Here is a 20,490-nt window from a genome sequence, read left to right on the forward strand (position 1 = left end):
AAACCTTTGCGGGTGATGGATAATAGGACCATATCATCCGCATAGAGGAGCATCGATACTTTCCTATTCCCCAGTGAAGGGGGGGGAAGTCTGGGCCCGCTAATTCTGTAGCTATATTATTAAGATAGAGATTAAAAAGAATTGGGGCTAACAGGCACCCCTGTTTTACCCCCTTATTAACAGGGATGGGATCGGTTAGGGAGCCGGAATGTCCTACTCTTATTCTTGCGTTAGTGTTGGAATATAGTTCCTTTATAAGAAACAGAAGCCGCCTATCGATATTAGTTTTGGCAAGTTTAGCCCACATCGCTGGTCTGTCTATGGAATCGAAGGCAGCTGTGAGGTCCACAAAAGCAACATAAAGGTGTTTCGTGGGACCAAGCACACTCTGTCTAGCTACGAAATAGAGTGTGAGGCAGTGATCGGTGGTACTTTGCCCTTTTCGAAAACCAGCTTGTTCAGGGCAGATGACTTGGTTGGCTGCTTCCCACTCTTCTATTTTAAGCAATAAATATTTGCTGTAGAGCTTAGCGCCGATATCCAGGAGGCTGATTGGCCGGTAATTATTAGGATAAAACCTCTCCCCCTTTTTGTAAATGGGTATGACAATACTTTGTTTCCATCCCTCCGGAAAAATACCGGTGGTGTTAAGTTGGGTAAACAGTTTGGCCAGAATAGGAGCCCACCACTCAGGAAAGTTTTTGAAAATTTCTGGTGGCAACATGTCCTCCCCCGGCGCTTTGCCTGAGGGCAGTTATAAGCGATTTTACTTGATTCACAGTAACCGGGGGCCATTGTGGCAGGTTAGACTCCTCTAGTGAGAGGCTGGTCTCGATGTCTGTAACCGGGGACACATAAAGTTTGCTGTAATGCTCGTGCCAGACAGTGGCAGGTATTTGGCCAGTGATTAGATGTCTGGGAGTTTGCATCCCTTTTGCCACCAAGTCCCAGAACTGACATTCATTTTTATCCGCCACCGCTTGGTCTAATTGTTGCCATTGCGATTTTGCATACAAGTCCTTTTTCCGTTTTAACAGTAGCTTGTATGCAGATCGCAGAAGCACAAGGTGGGCATGTATAAATTTTTCCGGATTTCTTATTGCCCTCCGGCCATAGTTCGCCAACCGTCTCTTAGCACATTTACATTCATAATCGAACCATCTGTTACCCGAGAGCCAAGAGGTCGTAAATTGTTTTTTCTGGGTCAGCATGGGTCTAAGGAGGGACAGAATAAGTTGGTATGGCTTCAAGGCGTCTATCTCTGGGTCTAATATTTCTTGTCTAAGGGAGTGGAGAGCACTGCTGGCCAAGAGATGTGTAACGGATGAGTGTAAAGCAATGGACCAGCATACTCTCCGTTCTGCAACTTGAATGCCCTCAAGATTTAGTGGAGGAGGCTGGGAGATAGGTTGCAAGAGCCTTAATGTCAAGAGGGGGAAATGGTCACTTTCGGTCCTATTCACAACATCAAACCTACACACATCCGGAAGCAGAGCACTAGATACAAAGACAAAATCTATTACACTGGCACCCCTGCTGGTTAGGTAGGTAAAAGCTCCTCTGGTCACGTCCACAGAAGAGCCATGCAAACATTCCAGATGGTGCAACTGCAAGAGATCCACTAACCTTCAGCCCTGTTTGTTAGACATTGACCATAGTATTTTCAAGTGCTCACTTAAAGGATATTAAAACATTAGAGGCCCTAGGTGAGAAGGCACTGAAAAGCACTTCTGCCCCTTACAATGTGCGTAAAGTCACAATGCCTCCATGCTAGCATAAGTCACTGGTAAACATGCATGAAAACAGCATGGAATTATTGCTGCATTAAAGCAATATACTTGGCAAGAGGCTTGAAGACTCCACCTGCCATGTAGAGCACCGCCATATACATTTGGTTGGCCTCCATGTGGCAGTTGTAGTAATTAAACTCTACTTTCCTTAGGGAAGGCTGCAAGGTCATTAATCTCTCCATTTGGAAACAGTTATACATGTATGAGGCTGAACTTGAAGGTATGACATGTATTATAGGTAGAGACCAAATGCAAAGAATGACAGAATTCCTGTATCAGTAATGATTAAAGAGGATTTGGGCTGGTGCAACTTGTCATGAAAAACTTGCTATGAAAGAAAACTGCAACTGCTGAAATCCCCTCTTCTACAAAATATTTGCAAGTACTGCAACTCTGTATTATCTGACAAGGAACTCTTTCCTTTGAAAATGGTTCTTCATGAGAAAACACAAGTTAACCATCTTTAAGACTAGCCAAAAAGGAGCTATGCTGACAGTGGCATTCTGAGAATGGAAGAAACAGCATTTGCAGCTGGCTGCCTTGGGATTAGCTGGAGGAAATCACATGCTTGAAAATGGATTTCTAATCAATGTTGGAACACTCACCTGGCACCATAGCTGACTGGATAAACCAGTCAGTCCTACCTTGGAGGAACAGAGGCTGCCATCAAAGGAATTGCATCTGAGCCATGGGGACCCCAGCCTGTAGCTAGCCTTCCTTGTTAGGTGGAGCAGACACATTTCTAGATGGGACATTTTTGAGGGAAGGTGCATAGCACCAGCCAGTCCCCCCCCTCACTCACTGGTGGAGAGGATGTGAGGGCAAACCAGGGGACAGAAAAGGCAGTGACCTTTCCTCTCACTCTTCCTCCATGCAGAGTATGTGTTAACTTACTGAATGGGCTATGTAAAGTTCAAATTTCCAGAAAACTGAGTATGAACGCCAGAATTAAATGACTGGCTTTTTTTTTTCATAAGAAAAAAGGGTGTTAAGGATACAGTGAACAAGGGGATACTAAAAGGTGTAAAACAAATGAAATGGTTTATGCTATAACTAAGAAGTTAAAGACTAGTGTGGAGCTTGTTTTCTCAAAATTCAGTTTTAATCTTGTATCATGACAACACCAATACAAAAACAAAATCAGATTTAGAAACACAGTAAGAGTGCATTACAATGCAACCATGGTCAAGAGTTTAAGGAGGGTGGTGCTGAGAAAAATATGCATACCCTTCTTGTTGAAGTCAATTAGACTAAGTCCTGACTTCCTTTCATAAATTTATAAAAATGTATGATAAACATGCAAGAAAGCTTTCTTAATGGTAGGTTCACAATACACCTTTTCAGAGAGAGAGAGAAAATGCATAGCATCTAAAAGTCATACTTCAGAACAGTTGCAGTTTTTGGTTTTCCTAAAATTAAAGTAATGTAAAAATTTATCAAAATAAGGTTAGCTGTCCTTCCTTCTGCAATGTAAGAAAACCCAAATTTGCTAAACTCTTGTGTGACATTGAAAGTCTCTGTAGCTGATTGATCCAAGTTAGAACTGAAAATGTGATTTCTTCCTTGTGTTCTGATTCTTCACGAACAGAACTACTTTGGTAATAACAGTGATCTCCTAAACTTGGCTTTGATTCTGGGTTAGGGGCAGTGGGGAAAACAAAGGGATACTACTTTGCTGCCTTCATTGTGTCCTCGAGGAGCTGTCTGGCTGAGTTGCTCTATGTGGTCCAGAGCTTGGTCACTCCTGACTGGGGGGGGGGACCTCTAGAGCACATGGTGTCCAGCTATAATCGGCTGGCTAAGAAAGTTGCTCAGCTCCGCAGTGATTTAAATGCTGCTATTGTGGCAATTCCAGCTAATTTTCAAATGCAATGTCAAATGTCAAACCCAGTGTTGTTGGAACTGGAATCAATTCCAGTTAATGTGGCATGATGTGGACAAGATGCTTGCAGTGATGCACCTGACCACCTGCTCATTAGATCCTTGTCCATCCTAGCTTATTAAAACTAGCCAGAGTGGGCTTAATAAATGGGTCACAGGTGTATTAAACACATATTTGTGTGATGGTGTGATTCCCACTGCCCTTAAAGAGGTGGTGGTGTGTCCACTTCTTTAAAAGCCCACAATGGACCCAATGGAGTGTAACAACTATAAACCAGTCACCAACACCCCTTCCTTGGCAAAGGTAGTGGAGAAGGTGGTTGAAGAGCAGTTGCAGGTATTCCTGGACAAGACTGATTATCTAGATCCATCACTCTGGATTCAGATCTGGTTTCAAAACAGAATCAGCCTTGGTCGCCCTGATGGATGACCTTTATCATGAGACAGACAAAGGGAGTGTGACCTTGTTACTTCTGCTCAATCTCTCAGTGGCATTTGATACCAGTGACAACGGGATCCTCCTGGACCGACTCAGTGGGAAGGATATTATGGTGGTTCCACTCTTACCTTCAGGGTCATGTCCAGACAGTAACACTGGGTGAGTGTTCCTTGACTCCCTGGCACTTGTTCTATGGGGTTCCGCAGGGTACTATTCTCTTCCAAGTGCTATTCAATACCTATATGAAGCCATTGTGAGTGGTCAACAGGAGTTTTGGAGCAAAGTGTCAGCAATATGCTGATGACATGCAGCTCTATTTCTCCATAACATCTGAATTAGGAGAGGCCATGAACATTCTGGTGTTTGAATGCTGTAGTGGGCTGGATAAGGGCCAATAAACTGTGCTTGAATCGTGGGAAGATGGAGGCTCTTTGAGTAGGTGGTTCTCATGCCCGGGTGATAGGCAGGTTACCTGTTCTGGATGGGGTCGTGCTCCCCCTGAAGGACCAAGTCCATAGCCTAGGGGTACTCCAGGATTCATCTTTGTCACGAGAGGCCCGAGTATCCTCACTGGCTAGGAGTGCCTTTTACCAGCTTTGTTTGGTTTATCAGCTACGGCCATTTCTGGACAGGGATAGCCTGACCTCTGTAGTCCATATGTTAGTAACCTTGAGGCTGGATTACTGCAATGCACTCTATGTGGCTTGTCCTTGGTTCTGGTTTGGAAGCTCCAGCTGGCAAAATGCAGTGGCCTGATTGCTGATGGGAGCCACATCACTTTTCAAACTTCTGCACTGGCTGCCCATCCACTACCAAGCCAGGTTCAAGATCCTTGTATTAATTTACAAAGCCCTGAACAACTTGGGTCCAGAGTATCTTAGGGACTGCCTGAACCCTTATGTCCCAGCTTGATCACTGAGAACATCTGCAGGAGCAGCTTTGGTCATCCCAAATTGGCAAGGCTCATTTAACAATGAAATGAAATCGAGCCTTCAGTGTCATTGGGCCAGTTCTCTGGAATGCTCTGCCAACAGAGATTCAGCAGGTGTCTTCTGTTTTAACTTTTAACCACCTGCTGAAAACCTGTCTGTTCTGCCAGGCTTATGCAGACAATTAAGAAGATGATTTTTTCGCAACAGTTCACCTTCGTTTTTATTGTATTTTAAATGTTTACATTCTATGGTTTTTTTAATGTGCTGTAAACCACTTTCATGTTTTTAATGAAATAGAGGTATACAAATATTTGTATAAATGATTACACCTGAAAAACAAACTTGTTCATACTACAAGTTTAGGAAAGGGTAGAGAAAAAATAAATATTTTAGGGTGTGTTTCTTAACTCCTTCTTGAGGGTCCCTCCTTTTTGCTTTGTTCCTGACCTTTAAATTTTCCTTCCTGCTGGACAATCAAGGGAAACATTTTAACTGGTCACTATATATTGGTCCCAGGCTATGGTTTGAAGACACATGAAGATACCACCTTGCTGAAGCTAAGCAGGACTGGGTGTGGTCAGTCCCTGGATGGGAGATGGCCTGGGAACTACATGTATGCTGCTTTGGGTTTCTATAATGAAAGAAAGGAGGAGATAAATGTAAATAAATAAATAAATAAAATACAATGGGCTAACTAAGAGATTGGAAACTAATTGTGGAAAGCAATTTGTTTTTTGTTTGTTTTTTATTGGTTGCTGGGTTGATTTCCAAATTCAAGGGCTGTTTTTGTCCTTTGCCATTAAGAAAAAGAAGAAAAAACAGCCACTATGATTGTGAGTTTAATGAGAGCTTTAAAAGGGTAACTTAGGTTAGATGTTTTTCAGATCACTTTAGCAATAAGCATCCAATTCAGCACTACTCATCATAATAACTGCAGAATAAACAAACTCTTCTTATTACTGCAGACAGACAAACATGCTTTTTCATTGTTGGCTGGGTAGAAAACACAACTGAAACTAAAACTGAAACGCACAGCAAAGGAAAGTCCAAGGGGTGAAGTCTAACTCGAGCCCGTAATACAAAGTGTTAATATTTAGCTCTTCAAGGGTCATGATACTATACAGGCTTTTCCCCCCAGGATCACTTAAGTAATTATAGGTGATTGTGTTTATGAAAAATCCACACTCAGTCAGGGAAAGTACTTTGGGGTATTCTTCCAGCTGAGGCTTTTGTTGTGCATTTGCCCTGCCTTATTCACTGAATGTTTCAGAGGACTGTATTCTTAAATTGCTCCTGTTCTTAAAACAAGCTGTCATTCTTTAAATGAAAATTGTCATTGTCTGTCATATCAGAAATTAAAAAGAAAATCTCCCCCCCAAAATGGGGAAGGAGCTTGGGGGGCAGTGCACCCATTTGCCCCACCCTGGCTACAGGGCTGGAGAGACCACCAACTTTATGAAATACTTTATGAAGTATAATCCATCATAAAAATCACTACTTTATGAAGTACCATTCATCATAACAATGGCAGAGGTGTGTGTGTATGTATGATAGGTATTTAAGCATTAAGAAGGTTCATAATCAAAGAAGTTAAAATAAAACATTTTCACAATAGGTCTTCTCTTGAATCTCTTCCATATGTTCACAGGCTTGGTACTTATTTCATTTATTTTCACTTCCATTGGTACAGAAAGATAATACTACATTTTCAAGCTCAACTGCATATTTGATTGCAAACTCTTGTCAAGGAATCTCAGGTGCATCAGACCAAACACTTCTGCATTTTTGGACACTCAAATGTATGTTGTCCTCTTACATTTCTAATATAACTGATTGGAATGAGACGGAAAAGATATTTGATGTGTGAGACTTTTTCATAACCTGTTGAAGGTGAAAATAAAAATATCTGAAGCATGTTATTGGCAGCATTTTGTGCAATATGAACATGACTAAGCATGGTAGAATCTCATAACCTCAACTGTGTGTGTGTGTGTTTTGTGTTTAAGGTTTCAAGTTGGTTGCATTTATGACTTAATAAGGTTTAACCCTTGCTGAACAACCTTCATTTGTCTAAGCATAATCGGAGTCCTGGAGCCAAAGCTTTGGCTGATTATTTCAAATCAATATAGAAAACTCTTGGACTGGTATAAATACATATGGACAGGAGCTTTTTAAACCAAACTGACATACTTCAGAAGATCAAGGAAGAACTCAAAGAGATGAGTCTGTTAGAAAGTGGGCTTTTTCATCACTCATTGGATTGATATGCTTCAAGTCTTGTTTTAACTTTTTTTTAGTGGATCTGTGATCATGCTTACTATAAATTTTGTACTTTTATAGCCCCACTTAAAAATCAATTTGTGTCAGCACTTGACCATGCCACAGATTGTAGAGATGAAGCTCCCAGGCACCCCCCCCCACAGACTGTGCAGGCTTCCATAAGCCCGCAAACATGCCCCAACTAACTCTTCCATTGCTGTGAATGTTTTGCATGCTGGTTGCACATGCCTGCCATCTACCAAGATCGGGGTGGAGGCTTCCCTAAGGGGCTGATGCCCTTGCTGCCATCTTGGTTAATGGCAGGCATGTGTGCCATCAACCAAGACGGTGGCAGGGGCATCAACCCCTTAGGGAAACCCCTGCTGCCATCTTGGTTGATGGTAGACATGCGCGCACAGAGTGCATGGCATTCATAAGGGGCGATGGGAGATGTTGGTGGGGCATGCAGGTGGGCATCATGGGCCTGGGGCAGGCTGATGCCCAAGGGCCCAATCATGCCTGGCGACAGTCCTGACTCAATACTCCAGTATTTTGGATTACATTGCTCTAAAATCTGAAGAAAGACCCTTAGCAGGGAAATAGGAACACAAATCTAACTACTGAAGTTTGCACACAAAGATGTGAGTTTTCAGAACCATGTTTGTGAAGTGGTTGTCACTGTGACATAATTTTGTTTGTTCAAAAAAAAAATAAAAGGAAAGGAAATATAAGTCCCTAATCAAGAGATGCAATTCCTCTTATTAATTTCAATCCTTAGGGGATACAGCTAAGGATTATTTTTAGGTTAATACTGATTTCTCATTAGAAAGAAGCTGTGATACTCCAGCTGCACTAAAATGATTGACTTTTGTTTACTGCAACAAACAAGTTTGGTTAGAAGATGACGAAATTAGGAATAAGATTTTAGAAAATTTAAATGCAGCTAATCAAACATCTGATGTTCTGTGGGGTTTTTTATTAAGAAATGCAAGTGATCTTGTCAAGTACTCTTCTCTTGTATTTCATGTCTTGCTATAAGAGGAACTGTTAATTATATTTTCCACCAACCCTTCTTTGAAGGAGCTCAACATACACATCCCCACTATGAGAAATTTTAGGCTAAGAGATGGTGACTGGCCCAAACTCACCCACTGAGGTTCAGGACTGAGCATGGATTTTACCCTGGTTGTGTTGGGCTTTTCCTGACAATGTATCTAGTACTTCAGGGGTGGGAAGGCTAATAAGAACCTTGAGATTCACCAACTGGAGCCTGGTGCAAAAGATGCTCAGAATTTAAAAATTCTGAAACCATAAACCTGCTTTGAGTACCAGGACTGAATGGAGCTCACAGACCCTCCATACAAAAACCCACTCCTGATCACCAGAGTTCCCCCCCCATTCTCATTTCAGCAATATCATTTAGGGCAGATGTTGTATTCCAACTCCTATCATGCCTGACCATTGGCCACACCTGGTTGGGTTGATGAGCACTGGAGTTCAACAACATCAGGAGGGCATCCTCTTCCTGATTTAGTTGCTGCTATTTTATTGGCAACCTGAAGATCACTGATGAAAGAATGTTTTTAAGCTGTGTTTTAGAAAAAAATTAACTTTGCTTTACTCTATTTTAACTGTGTTTTAGGACGCTTTTAACTGTAATTGTGTTTTTGGAATTTTTAAATTGTTTTTACTATGTTTTTTCTTCTTTTTGTTAAATATGTTTGCCACCCTGGGCTCCTTTGGGAGGAAGGGCAGGATATAAATTCAGTAAATAGATAATGATAAATAAACAAACAACTGGGAGGCAGAAATCCTTGTTGATTCACTGTAAATTACCCAGAAATCTAGCAGAAGATCCAGATCTAAATTCTGTCCATCCCTGCACAACATCAGATTTTTAATGTCTATTATATTTGTATGCCTATTTTGTACGTCGCCCAGAGTGGCTGGATAGCCAGCCAGATGGGCAACTAAGAAATTTAATAAATAAATAAATAAACACCACACTATCGCTCCTTAAGTCTTGGGGGAGGGGGAAGATACCATCATTATTCCTTTGGAAAATGTGAGCCTGAAACACTGCATTTTCTGTGACTATTCTACCTAAATTTATATATTTCTTTTACTGCTATTTTCCCTTAATGCTTTGAACAGCCAGAGATGTGTTATGACAATTAGCTAGCAGCTTCTTTTTTATGTCTCACCAGCAGTTGGTTCCTATCATTCCTCCCAAATGTCAACTATGATGAAGTTGAACTCAGTTTAATAAACAACAAGTGCCAGCTATGACCTGGAGCTAGGGTTGCCAGGTTGGAAGCATCCCAAAACCTGAGATGTCATGGGGCGGGTCCCAGTGATGTCACGGGGTAGGCCCTAGTGATGTCATGGGGCGGGCCCTAGTGACATCACGGGGTGGGCCTTAGTGACATCATAAAGCATGATACATTAAGTATCAACCACAGTGGCTTGGAGCATACCATTAAAAAAAAAATGCCTTTCCTGTCCAAAACACTTTCTCTCAACTTCTGTGCAAGAACCCAGTAAATTCTTTGCAAACTTCAAGAGATGGACACCTAGGGATATTGGGAGGGGTGTGTGGAGAGGGGGGGGTTCTCTCAAGGACAGATCCGTCCTGTTTACTTGCTGTCCTGGGCTCCTGCTGGGAGGAAGGGTGGGATATAAATATAATAATAATAATAATAATAATAAATTAACATTAACACTAGCTCCACCAAATAATATAAATTAATGAATTATTTAAATCACTCATTGCATCTTAGAGGAATACAGGAGCATGAAATATGGTCTATCCAGATAATAAATCCAATCTCTTGCACAAATAACTAGAAGTTCAGATTTGATGAAGATCAAAGTACTGCAGGAATTATTTTAGGTAACTGTGATAATCCTTAGGAGAAATAGTTCTTCCACTATATACACCACGTTGTACATTCCCATTACCCTCTGCTTAAGCCAATAACATTTTTCTAAATCCTGTGATGTTAAAATCTAAAGCTCTCCTATAAAATTTTACATTTTACAGATGATATATTATAGATTAATTACAGAATTTCTGAAATATATTTTCCTTATGCTGGAAGCACTAGTTAGTCTCATTTAAAAAACCCTCCACTTTTTACATTTTCTAGGTTTATTCACTCTCCCACACATGCTTCTTATTTTAAAATGTGTTGTCCTGGAGTGCTTCAAGCACTAGAGGCCTAAACCCAAGTATGGAACACATCTCTTCTAGTCTAGCACCGGAAAGCACACCAGGGCAGTTGTTCCACAGAGTCTACAAACCTATAATAATTATAGATATGCCATGCATTAATTAGTGCATGGTGTGTGCACATCACCAGCAGCATCTTAAGGCAAAAGGAGGGGCCATGTACCTGAGCCTCAGTGTATGAGGTGCAGTCAATGAAGGGGGGGCATAGGGAGCTGCCTGCCACCAAGTCAAACCATTGGGTACATCTATCTCTGTACTGCCTACACTGACTTGCAGCAGCTCTCCTGCATTTCAGGCAGGTAGTCTTCCCAAGCCCCACCTGGAGATGAACCTGGGACCTTCTACATGCGAAACAGGTGCTCTGCTCACTCAGCCACAGTCCTTCTCCAGGGAGTGGGGAGAGTTCCGAAGGGGGGAGAGGATGCCAGGGGTGGCTCAAGGCATGTTTGAGGGAGAAGGGAAACTGGGGGAAGGGGGGCTCTTATGGCAGGAGCCCAAACTGAAGTCAACCTGCAAGAAAGTGTGGCATGAGGGGGTGCCCTCCTGCATTGACCCAAGTGTGCGAGGAGGGTTTGGTTCAGTTTTGTTTTTTGGGATGGGGGGATGGGAGACTATCAGAGGGTGGTTAATCCAGGCAGTGCCCTATCAGTCCTGGGGAGGGAGCAGCACCAGGAATCAAGGGTGGCTCTCTAGTCTTCATGGAGGATGGTGGGTTAAGAACCTAAGAAGAGACCTGCAGTGCTGGATCAGGCCAATGTGGGCTCTTCCAGGCCAGCACATCCTCTTCTCACAGTGGCTGACCAGCTGTGGGCCCCCTGCGCTCCCCTTCCACAATCCGCAGCAGGATAGCAGGGCAGAAGCTTCAGAGCCGCCCACCATTCTCCCGCTTCACCTACCTTTCTCTCTGCTGTTTTTTGCAGCATGGGCAGGTTTGCCATCAATTAAGATGGCAGCCGAGGTTTAGCAAGATTTGGTGGGGCAATTATATTTCCCCAAATCACCATGGATGTTCCAGGCAATTTGCTAAATTTGATTATTGGTCAATGTTCTACTCCCTTAAACTGCATACCGCTTTGTGATTCTTCCAAACGCTTTCTAGCAGAAGACCACATCCAGGGTTTAAGCCCTAAGATTTTATGTGTAAACCCTATATAGTTCCAATGGTTAAGAATCTATATAGAGCCCACTTAGTCATGGTCTATATGACTGGGTCTGAGGTAGGGCTAAGCGACAAATTCAATTCAGTGTGCATTTCAAGTCACATCTGTCAAATCCGCACTTTCTGGAACAATATGAGACCCCAAAGTGGTATGCAGTTTAAGGGAGTAGGGCATTGACCAATAATCAAATTTAGCAAATTGCCTGGATCATCCATGGTGATTTGGGGAAATATAATTGCCCCACCAAAACTTGCTATCCATCTGCCCCCTCTACTTTATGAAATAAAACTCTGTGGTTTATCACACCAGCAGTAATCAATGGGGCTGTGAGCTGTTTGGAGTGTGACCTATTACCCTCGCTACTGCTCAAGCAGCTGATGATTTTTAAAATGGGTTTTTAAAACCCATCCCTTTCAAACCACCTTTTACTAAAGGTTTGCTTTTTTCCCCTTTTTTACAGAGCTATGCTACAAAATGTAACTCTGTTTAGCTTGCATTAGCCTTTATAATGTGAAAAGTGATTCCATGGATGGAGGCAGGAGCATGCAGATAAGCTCCATTTCAATGTCCCAGTTATGAAACGCCCCTCACTCTGTTCCTGATCTTCCACATGCTGAGTGCAAAAGGTCTGAAGGAGGTTTTTACTCACTTTGATTTGAACGTGAATAGAAACCTCTGTCCCCACAAGGTGTTTAACTTGCATTCAAGTGAACATGAATAAAAGTCCCTGCATATCTTCCTTATTCAACATAGGTTGGGGACTGAGCAAATGAGGCCAAAATCCCAGGGATATTAGGGGTGGGGCTTACATGTGTGCCCCTGTCCGCTGTCACAGTTTTAGCCCACGTATGTTCAGGCAAATAGCTGAGCATACCATATGTAACTGTTTTAGCTTGTCTTTTTAATTAGTGTTAATGCTGCTACCTGTTAATTTTGATTGTTTTAGATAATTGTATTTACTGTACATTGATTGATTGATTGATTGATTGATTGATTGATTGATTGATCGCACTTGTATACTGCCCCATAGCCGAAGCTCTCTGGGCGGTTTACAGCAATCAAAAACATTAAAACAAATATACAATTTAAAACACATATTTTAAAAACAATTTAAAACACAATTTTAAAATTTAAAACAATATAAAAACAATTTAAAACACATGCTAAAATGCCTGGGAGAAGAGGAAAGTCTTGACCTGGCGCCGAAAGGATAACAGTGTTGGCACCAGGCGCACCTCATTGCTAAGACCATTCCATAATTTGGGGGCCACTACTGAGAAGGGCCTCTCCCTTGTTGCCACACTCCGAGCACCCGGAGGAGAGCCTTTGATCTTGAACATAGTGTACGGGTGGGTTCATATCAGGAGAGGTGTTCCATCAGGTATTGTGGTCCCAAGCCGTGTAAGGCTTTATAGGTCAGAACCAGCACCTTGAATTGAGCTCGGAAACATACAGGCAGCCAATGCAAGCAGGCCAGAATCGGTTTTATATGTTTGGACCGTCTGGTCCCTGTTACCAATCTGGCCGCTGCATTTTGCACAAGCTGCAGTTTCCGAACCGTCTTCAAAGGCAGCCCCACGTAGGGTGCATTGCAGTAATCTAATTTAGAAGTTACCAGAGCATGGACAACTCAAGCCAGATTATTGTGAGTCCCCCTGGGTGGACTATGCCTCAAAAGTAGTCATATATTGAGTGCTGGGATGCTTTTGAAAGTAGGAAGTTATTGGCCTAAGTCCTGTTCTGCAGAGATCATGGGAGCCATATTCAACTCCAATGATCTCAGATAGAAAAAGATCCTAGCAGCATAGTTATGATATTAGCATCTCCTGCAGTTTAGGGGAAAAAATATTGCAAGCAAACTGCAGTCACCACCTTTTATCTCATCCTAGGCCCCTAGGGAAGCTTTTTCAGATCTTGAATTAGTGGCCTGAGGGGATTGTCAGGTGGGGAGTTAGTCTGTGCTTCATCACCCAGCCTGATAAATAGAGGGAACTGCATGGAGATCAGTGAAGGAAGTCTCATTGTGCCAATAGATCAGAGTACTTCATGTGGTGTTCAGATATGTGTGAATTTCAAAGGATGGCTGGGTTTCAATTCTCATATTGTTTCAGAAAATGCAAAATTGATAAATCTGGCTTTAAATGCAACCCCCCCCCATCCTTAAACCCAACAAAGTCCACAGCCATGGCTCTCAGGAAAGTTAAAAAAATGCAGGCAGCTATGTTGATATCTATCTAATATACATATAAAATGCAATTAAAATTAGTTTAAAAGTTGAAGAAATGCAAGTGTGTGTTTGTATATATGTATATATACACACACACAGAAGTACAACTATAATACTCCAATTATTAGGATCTGCTGACAGACACAGAAAAGTAAGGCGGCAAAGGCTGGTGAAGAGGCTAGCATGTTAGGCTTTGTCTAGGAAGAGCTTGCCCCATATCCCTGATATCATTCATGAAGTTTGTGGGTGTACCTTGGGCCAGTCTTCTTCACAGTCACAGGATTGATATTATGAGGATGCCGACACTGTTTGTGCCCTCTGGCAAGGAGGAAAGAGATGGAAGAGGCCAGCAAACCCACCAGCACACCCCTCCCTAGCAGCCTTACATTTGTCCAGACTGAGAAGGAGACAGGAATGCCAGCTGTGGCTTACTGCCACTCTCTTTTTCTTTGGTGGTTTTTTTTTTTTGCACTATTGCTACTGTGGACAAGGGGTGGGAGGTTCTTACTGCGGATGCTTGTGGGCAACAGTTCATTCCATTTATTACACCACATCCACACCAGACATTTATTCCACTTTAAACTGTCACGACTTTCCCAAAGAATCCTGGGAAGTGTAGTTTGTGAAGGGTGCTGAGAGTTGTTAGGAGATCCTTGTTCTTTCCCTCACAAACCTCCAATTCCCAGAATTCTCTGGAAAGAGGGGCTGACTGTTAACCCACTCTGTCCAGTGGAGCTCTGTCAGGGGAATAGGAATCTCCTAAAAACAATCAGCACCCCTCACAAACTACACTTCCTAGAATTCTTTGGAAGATGCCATGACTGTTTAAAGAGGAATAAATAACTGGTGTGGCTATGGCTTTAGAATGAGAGCCTGGATGGGCTGGAGATTGAAGTTGCTCAAAAGCCACAGAGAGCCAGAGGAGGAGAGAGTGAGCTGCCATAGCAGATAAACGGGGTGGGACCTCTTGCCAAGATTGTTGCTTAATCTGTTTGAATGTCCTTTGTTTGTGCCTACATTAAATTGGAAGCTTTACTTTTTGCCCTTATTGTAGTTTTGCTTGCCTGCCTTCTGACAGAAGTGTTAATTTGTTGGCTGGACCTGTTGATATGATTTTGTAATTCTTGTATTTTTTCTATTTATCTTTAATTGAGTAATTATTCAATGAAGAGCAGGCCATAAATACTGTAAATAAATAAATGTGGAGTGCACCACACCCATGTATACTACCGACCTCTGGCAGATAACATTGTGCTCTGCTCTAGAAAAAGACTCGGAGCTGAACTCAGAGCTCTCCCATGGCCCTCATTCCCATTTCACCACTGCTGACCCATATAAAACGTCAAAGTCACTTCAATAAAATGTACAGGTCCTTGCTGGTTGGAGCAAATGGAGGATCAGTTTGTCTAATAAAAGCCATGTTAATCTCAACACACAAAACCCTTGGGAGGAAAACACAGATGTACCATGCTCAGTGTGGTGTTGTGGCCGCTGTCGGACCATGACTGGGGAGAACCAGGTTAAAATCCTCACTCAGCCGGAATGTCATTGGGTGATCTTGGGCAAGTCACCTTCTCTCAGCCTAACCTCACAGGGTTGTTAAGATGAAAAGGGTTAGGGGGGTATGTGCATCACCCTGAGCTCTTTGGAGTGCATAAAGACATAAAAATAGCTGAAAAGCTTAGCCTAAAGTAAGGGAGAATAATGTGGAGAATGTGGAGAGGAGGGCAGATTTTTTAAGCTTTTCCAACTTGGAATAGTGTTATACAAGAATTTCGACTACTGAATAATGGAATTGATACAGGTTTTATTTTCCTCTTAGGAATTGTGGCAATTCAAGTGGCTACTATTTCTAACTGTTCTTAATTCTTTCAGTGGAATCTATTTTATATGACAGAGTAACTTGAGATATAAAAATATTTCATAGATTTCAGCAGATATTGCTTTGCCAGGTCTAATGCAGAAAAAGTAGCAGTAGCAGAAGTAGAAGAAAAAGATATCTCAGTGTGTAAAGGAGAAGTTAAACACTAGTTTATTCTAAACATCCCACCTGAACGCATGGCATCTTTTTGAATACTTTCATAGTCATGCCAGTCCTTTCTTTTCAAGCCATCTGTCCAGGTATACAGCTGTCCATCTCCAAGCCCCATTGGGAATGTCTGTAGAAACAGGGGGGAAAGGTATAATTAAATGCTTGCCTTTTCTAACGAAACCCAACTCATTCACAGGCAAAGACAGATACCAGCCAGACTCCCTCTATGCACTGCCACAAACATATGGACATATGCAGGCTGGCTTTCCTATCCACTTCAATGGTAGCCCTGAGCATGTGGAACTCCTTCCAGGCAGAAATTCACTAGACTCCTTCTTACACCTCTCTTTACCTGGTTAGTAAATGGGCCCTAAAGCAAAATGAAACGAAAGTAGCAGAGAGGCAGCTCTGTTCACATATCTCTTTGAAATTTAGTTTAGGATAGTGGCTGGACTGTGTTGCATTTGGAGAACTCAAGGTCCAAATCAAAATTCCTATACAGTTGTGATGTTTTTGGTGTGGTTGCTCACATTACAGGATGCTCAAAATGATGGGGGAAAGATAGGCATTCTCGTACTGTAATCCATAAACCCCACCCTGTCTTCCCTAATTTTAGTCAAATCATCCCCACTCCCAATACACAAACTTTAGCTTTCTAAAAACAGTAGCTAAGGGCTCTTCACAAAGAACAAGGGGGGGGGTGACCAGGCCATCTCTGATCTCCTGTAAGTTAAAAGCACTGGCTTTTAGCAAAGCCATTAAGAATAAATGAGAGAGTCCAGTGTATTCCACTCTAAGCCCCTTGGAGGAAAGTGAAACATGACAAATAGATAAACATTTCCAGAAAAGCAAACACAGTGCTGCTTTAAGACAGGTTAGTAAGCATCACTTGCAGGTTCACCATATGTGGAGGCTTATCTGTAGAGCAGCTAGCATAATAGGGCAAATGCCAGGGGCCACTGTAGCTGACCCTGGCTTACCTTAAAGCACGTGAGCACGCACACACACAAAAAACTAAAATAAAAGCTAGAATGCCAGAGTTTTATGTCCTGATGCTGTGAAGGGAAATGCTGGGTGAGGTGGCTACCTCTTTGTTAACTAATTATCTTCATTATCTCCAGTGCCTCTAGGCCCTACCTGCACTATGTTGGCGGTTGACATGGGGGAGCAATTCAATTCAGATCACATTTAAAACCAAATCTATCAAATTCACACTTTCTGAAACAATATGAGAATCAAAACACAGTTATCTTTCAAAATTTGCACCTATCCAAATTTGGTGAGGCAGTTTTCCAACCAAACAAGGTTGACAAAAATCCATACATTACAGGAAAGTGTGCATAACAATGAATATATTAGTGAAAATAACAGAAAAATGCATTATATTAGGAGAACTTGCTTGCAAAATTGTGCACATTAGTCAAAACTGCATACAAAACTGTGTCTATTAGGGAAAAATGCACTAAATGCTGAAGAATTTTCATGAGGATTAGTTTTAAAAACACACGCAAATTGCTGCAGAATTGTGGAGAACTGAATTTAGGACTGGAAAAATGAGAAACAGAGAGAACTAAAATTGACAGAGCCTTTCATCCCTGGTTGGAGGTGAGATACTGGGGATAATGGAAATGGTGGTGTCCGCTGCTGCCTCACCAACTGCTTCTCTTCACAGCACTGGGGGAGGGAGTACCAGATGGCTAGAGCTGCAATGCTTTCAGCGCTGCTACCCATACCTATTCCTTTCCTCTGCTCTCTGGTAAGATTTGGGATGGCATGAGGGGCACACCACAGGCCACCTTGCCTAGGGCCCTCTTAAACGTGTTGCCAGCCTGGATTATGTGGGTCTGGAAACCCCTGTGTCCAACACATATGGCTGAACTAGGGCAAGTGAAAACCATATCCAAGTCTGTAAAAACTGTCACAAAATTCCCATGATGAGCTGAATTACTTTTGAAGAGTGATGTCCAAAAACTCAATGGGTTAAAAAAGAAAAAGGGAAATTATTGAATTCAAAAGCCACTAATCCACTAATAAACTGTCATTTAAAATGTCTTACAATCATCAGGACTGAAACTGATGCTGAAGCAATTCCAGTATCAAGAGACCAAATCAGCCCTCCTATAGTTGCGTAAAGAAAAAAAAGGTAAACAGTAAAATACTGAGCTGTATATTACATTACATGCTAATTTGTTCTCAGCTTTTATTCATGTTTGCATATCTTCCTCTTATTTACCTTTATTTATTTATTTACTACTACTACTACTACTACTTTGTGCAATGTATTGGGTCTAGTCTAGGGACTACATTGAAAAACAGCCACTACTGAGACCTTTGTTTCTAACCCAGAAAGAGTCACCCTTGTCTGAACTGTTAAATCTAAATTTAACTAACTGTGCCATTGTACTCACTTTGAGGCTTATGTATTCATTTTATTAGCATTAATTGATTATGTCCATGTACAGATAACCATTACGTTTAAAAACCATTAAGTTTTAAATGTTGAGAAGGGGTGATTAACCCTGTGGACCTCCATATGGTGTTACGACTCCAGTTCCTGTGAGCCCCAGACAGCATGGTCAATGGTCTGGGATGAAGAAAGTTGTAGTCTAACAACATACGGAGGGCCATAAGTAGGTATGGGGGATAAATTCAATTCAGTTTACATTTTTTGGAGGGGGCTACAAAATCCACATTTTCCAAAACAAAACACGAAACAAAACGGAACTATCTTTCAATATTCACATTTCTCCAAATTTTGAAATGTAGTTTTGCAGCCAATTAACATGTATAAAATGCATAAACCAGGCTAAAGTATGCATTTAAATAGTGAAAATAACAAACAAAAATACATTATATTAAACAGTTTGTAAAAATGTGTATATAATATAAAACTGCACAAAAATGTATTAGGATAAATGTATGCTAAAATGCTGATTATTTTTTATGAGGACTTTTAAAAAAATCAGAAACTGATCTGGAAATGTGGACAAAGGAACAGACTGGAAAAATGAGGAACCTGAAATAGACTAATTTATCCATCCCAAGCCTAGAGATGTGAAGACCTGGGGAAAAATAGGGGGAAATCATTTTCTGTGCTGTAACAACTGTTACAGCACAGTAAATGAATTAACACAATTCCATGTGCTCTCATGTCAGTTAAGTTGAAAATCATTGTTTGTTCCAAGAAATTCTCTTGCCCATGTTTTGAGTGTATGACTAGAAATAACAAGCTGCTGATTAAATGTTGTAAGACCAAAGGGGAAATAGCACAGCTGCATTCATTCTCTCAATTTTTATTAGTATTTTTAACTGCTTTAGCTGTACATTAAATAGTCCAGTGTTCTACTAGTCAGCTTTAGGGAAAGCAAATGAGCGTGACTGACAACCCTAAAGCTAACTAGCAGGTCAGTCATGCTCATTTGTTTCCCTTGATCTCTTGAAATAGCTTCTTTTTCCCTAATGACACAAAACTTTAGTTTAACTACTCAGCAAACTCCCTGAAGTATTTCAAATTTCCCTGGATAATATAGCAATTTTGGCTGTCCAATATTAATAAGCCCAAAAGCCTGATTTCAGCAAGGAATGGAAATCTTCATTAACAAGAAATAGTCAAATATTTTATATTAAGTCTGCCTTTAGGAATTTATGTACTGATAAATAATTTTTATACATATTGCCGTTATTCTGATAGAAATGACGAGTTAAAATACCAGATCAGTCACTGGAAATACAGTGTATGTTTATGACTGGAGGAACTCCTGCAACTCAAAACATACTTGACTATAAGTGATTAGATGTACTTATGATGTGTTTTACCTGCCTCTACAAACATCTTTTATCTAGAAATCATATATTTTCCTTATGAAATATATTACAGATTGCAATGGCTTGAGAGCTAATGACTGTCTTTCTTAGAGCCCTAATGTCTCCAATTCAAGACAGGCTATTACTGTAACTCTCAGAAAGGAAGATTAGTTTGAATTATGAGTCAAAGCTGTGAAAAGTTAGAAATGAAGCTTTAAGTACTAGACTAAGTGAGGCTGTCTGTCCTGTTTTAAAATATGCTTTAAATGCTTTTAAATGAACAAATTAGACATATATTAAGCAACCTCACATTCACTTCTTTCTTTACTTTTCTGATTTGAGATTTGAATGTTTGCCCATGTTAATACCACAACGTGACTATCTTGTCTTTGTCTGTTGTTATGCAAGTAACTAAGGACCAAACCATACATTATTTTCATTGCATAGCTAGCAACCATGGTTGGAATTTTGAAAAGAATAATATTTGGCATGGGGATGGCAATTTTCATTGGGACCATAGCAATTTCTCACAGCCATGATCATGATGGAAATCCCCCCTTATGGCAATTTGCATTAGGGAAAAAAACCGCCCATTGACACCTAAGAAGTTCCTAATTGTTGCACAATGGGATGAGGCTTGAGAGGAAAGTGTTTAACAACTCTCCATGCATTGCAGTCCTGACTGGCCCCCATGCTGAGCATATATATAGGCATGGTTTGTAACCACATAGTAA

General features: G+C 41.2%; 1 protein-coding gene across 12 annotated transcripts in view; it reads right to left on the reverse strand.

Moving 5' to 3' along the window:
* Positions 1–20,490, reverse strand: part of GALNTL6 (polypeptide N-acetylgalactosaminyltransferase like 6) — an 839,728-nt gene that overhangs the window by 472,025 nt on the left and 347,213 nt on the right. For all 12 annotated transcript variants that reach the window (XR_009757816.1, XM_061584006.1, XM_061584007.1 and 9 more), the window contains exon 3: positions 15,971–16,079. Coding sequence is in view for 11 of the 12 variants with exons in the window: in XM_061584006.1 (XP_061439990.1) it covers positions 15,971–16,079 (109 nt within the window). In the remaining variant the exon portion in view is untranslated. The remainder of the gene's footprint in view (positions 1–15,970; positions 16,080–20,490) is intronic.

This window comes from Rhineura floridana, chromosome 9 (assembly GCF_030035675.1).
Source record: "Rhineura floridana isolate rRhiFlo1 chromosome 9, rRhiFlo1.hap2, whole genome shotgun sequence".
Lineage (NCBI taxonomy): Eukaryota > Metazoa > Chordata > Lepidosauria > Squamata > Rhineuridae > Rhineura > Rhineura floridana.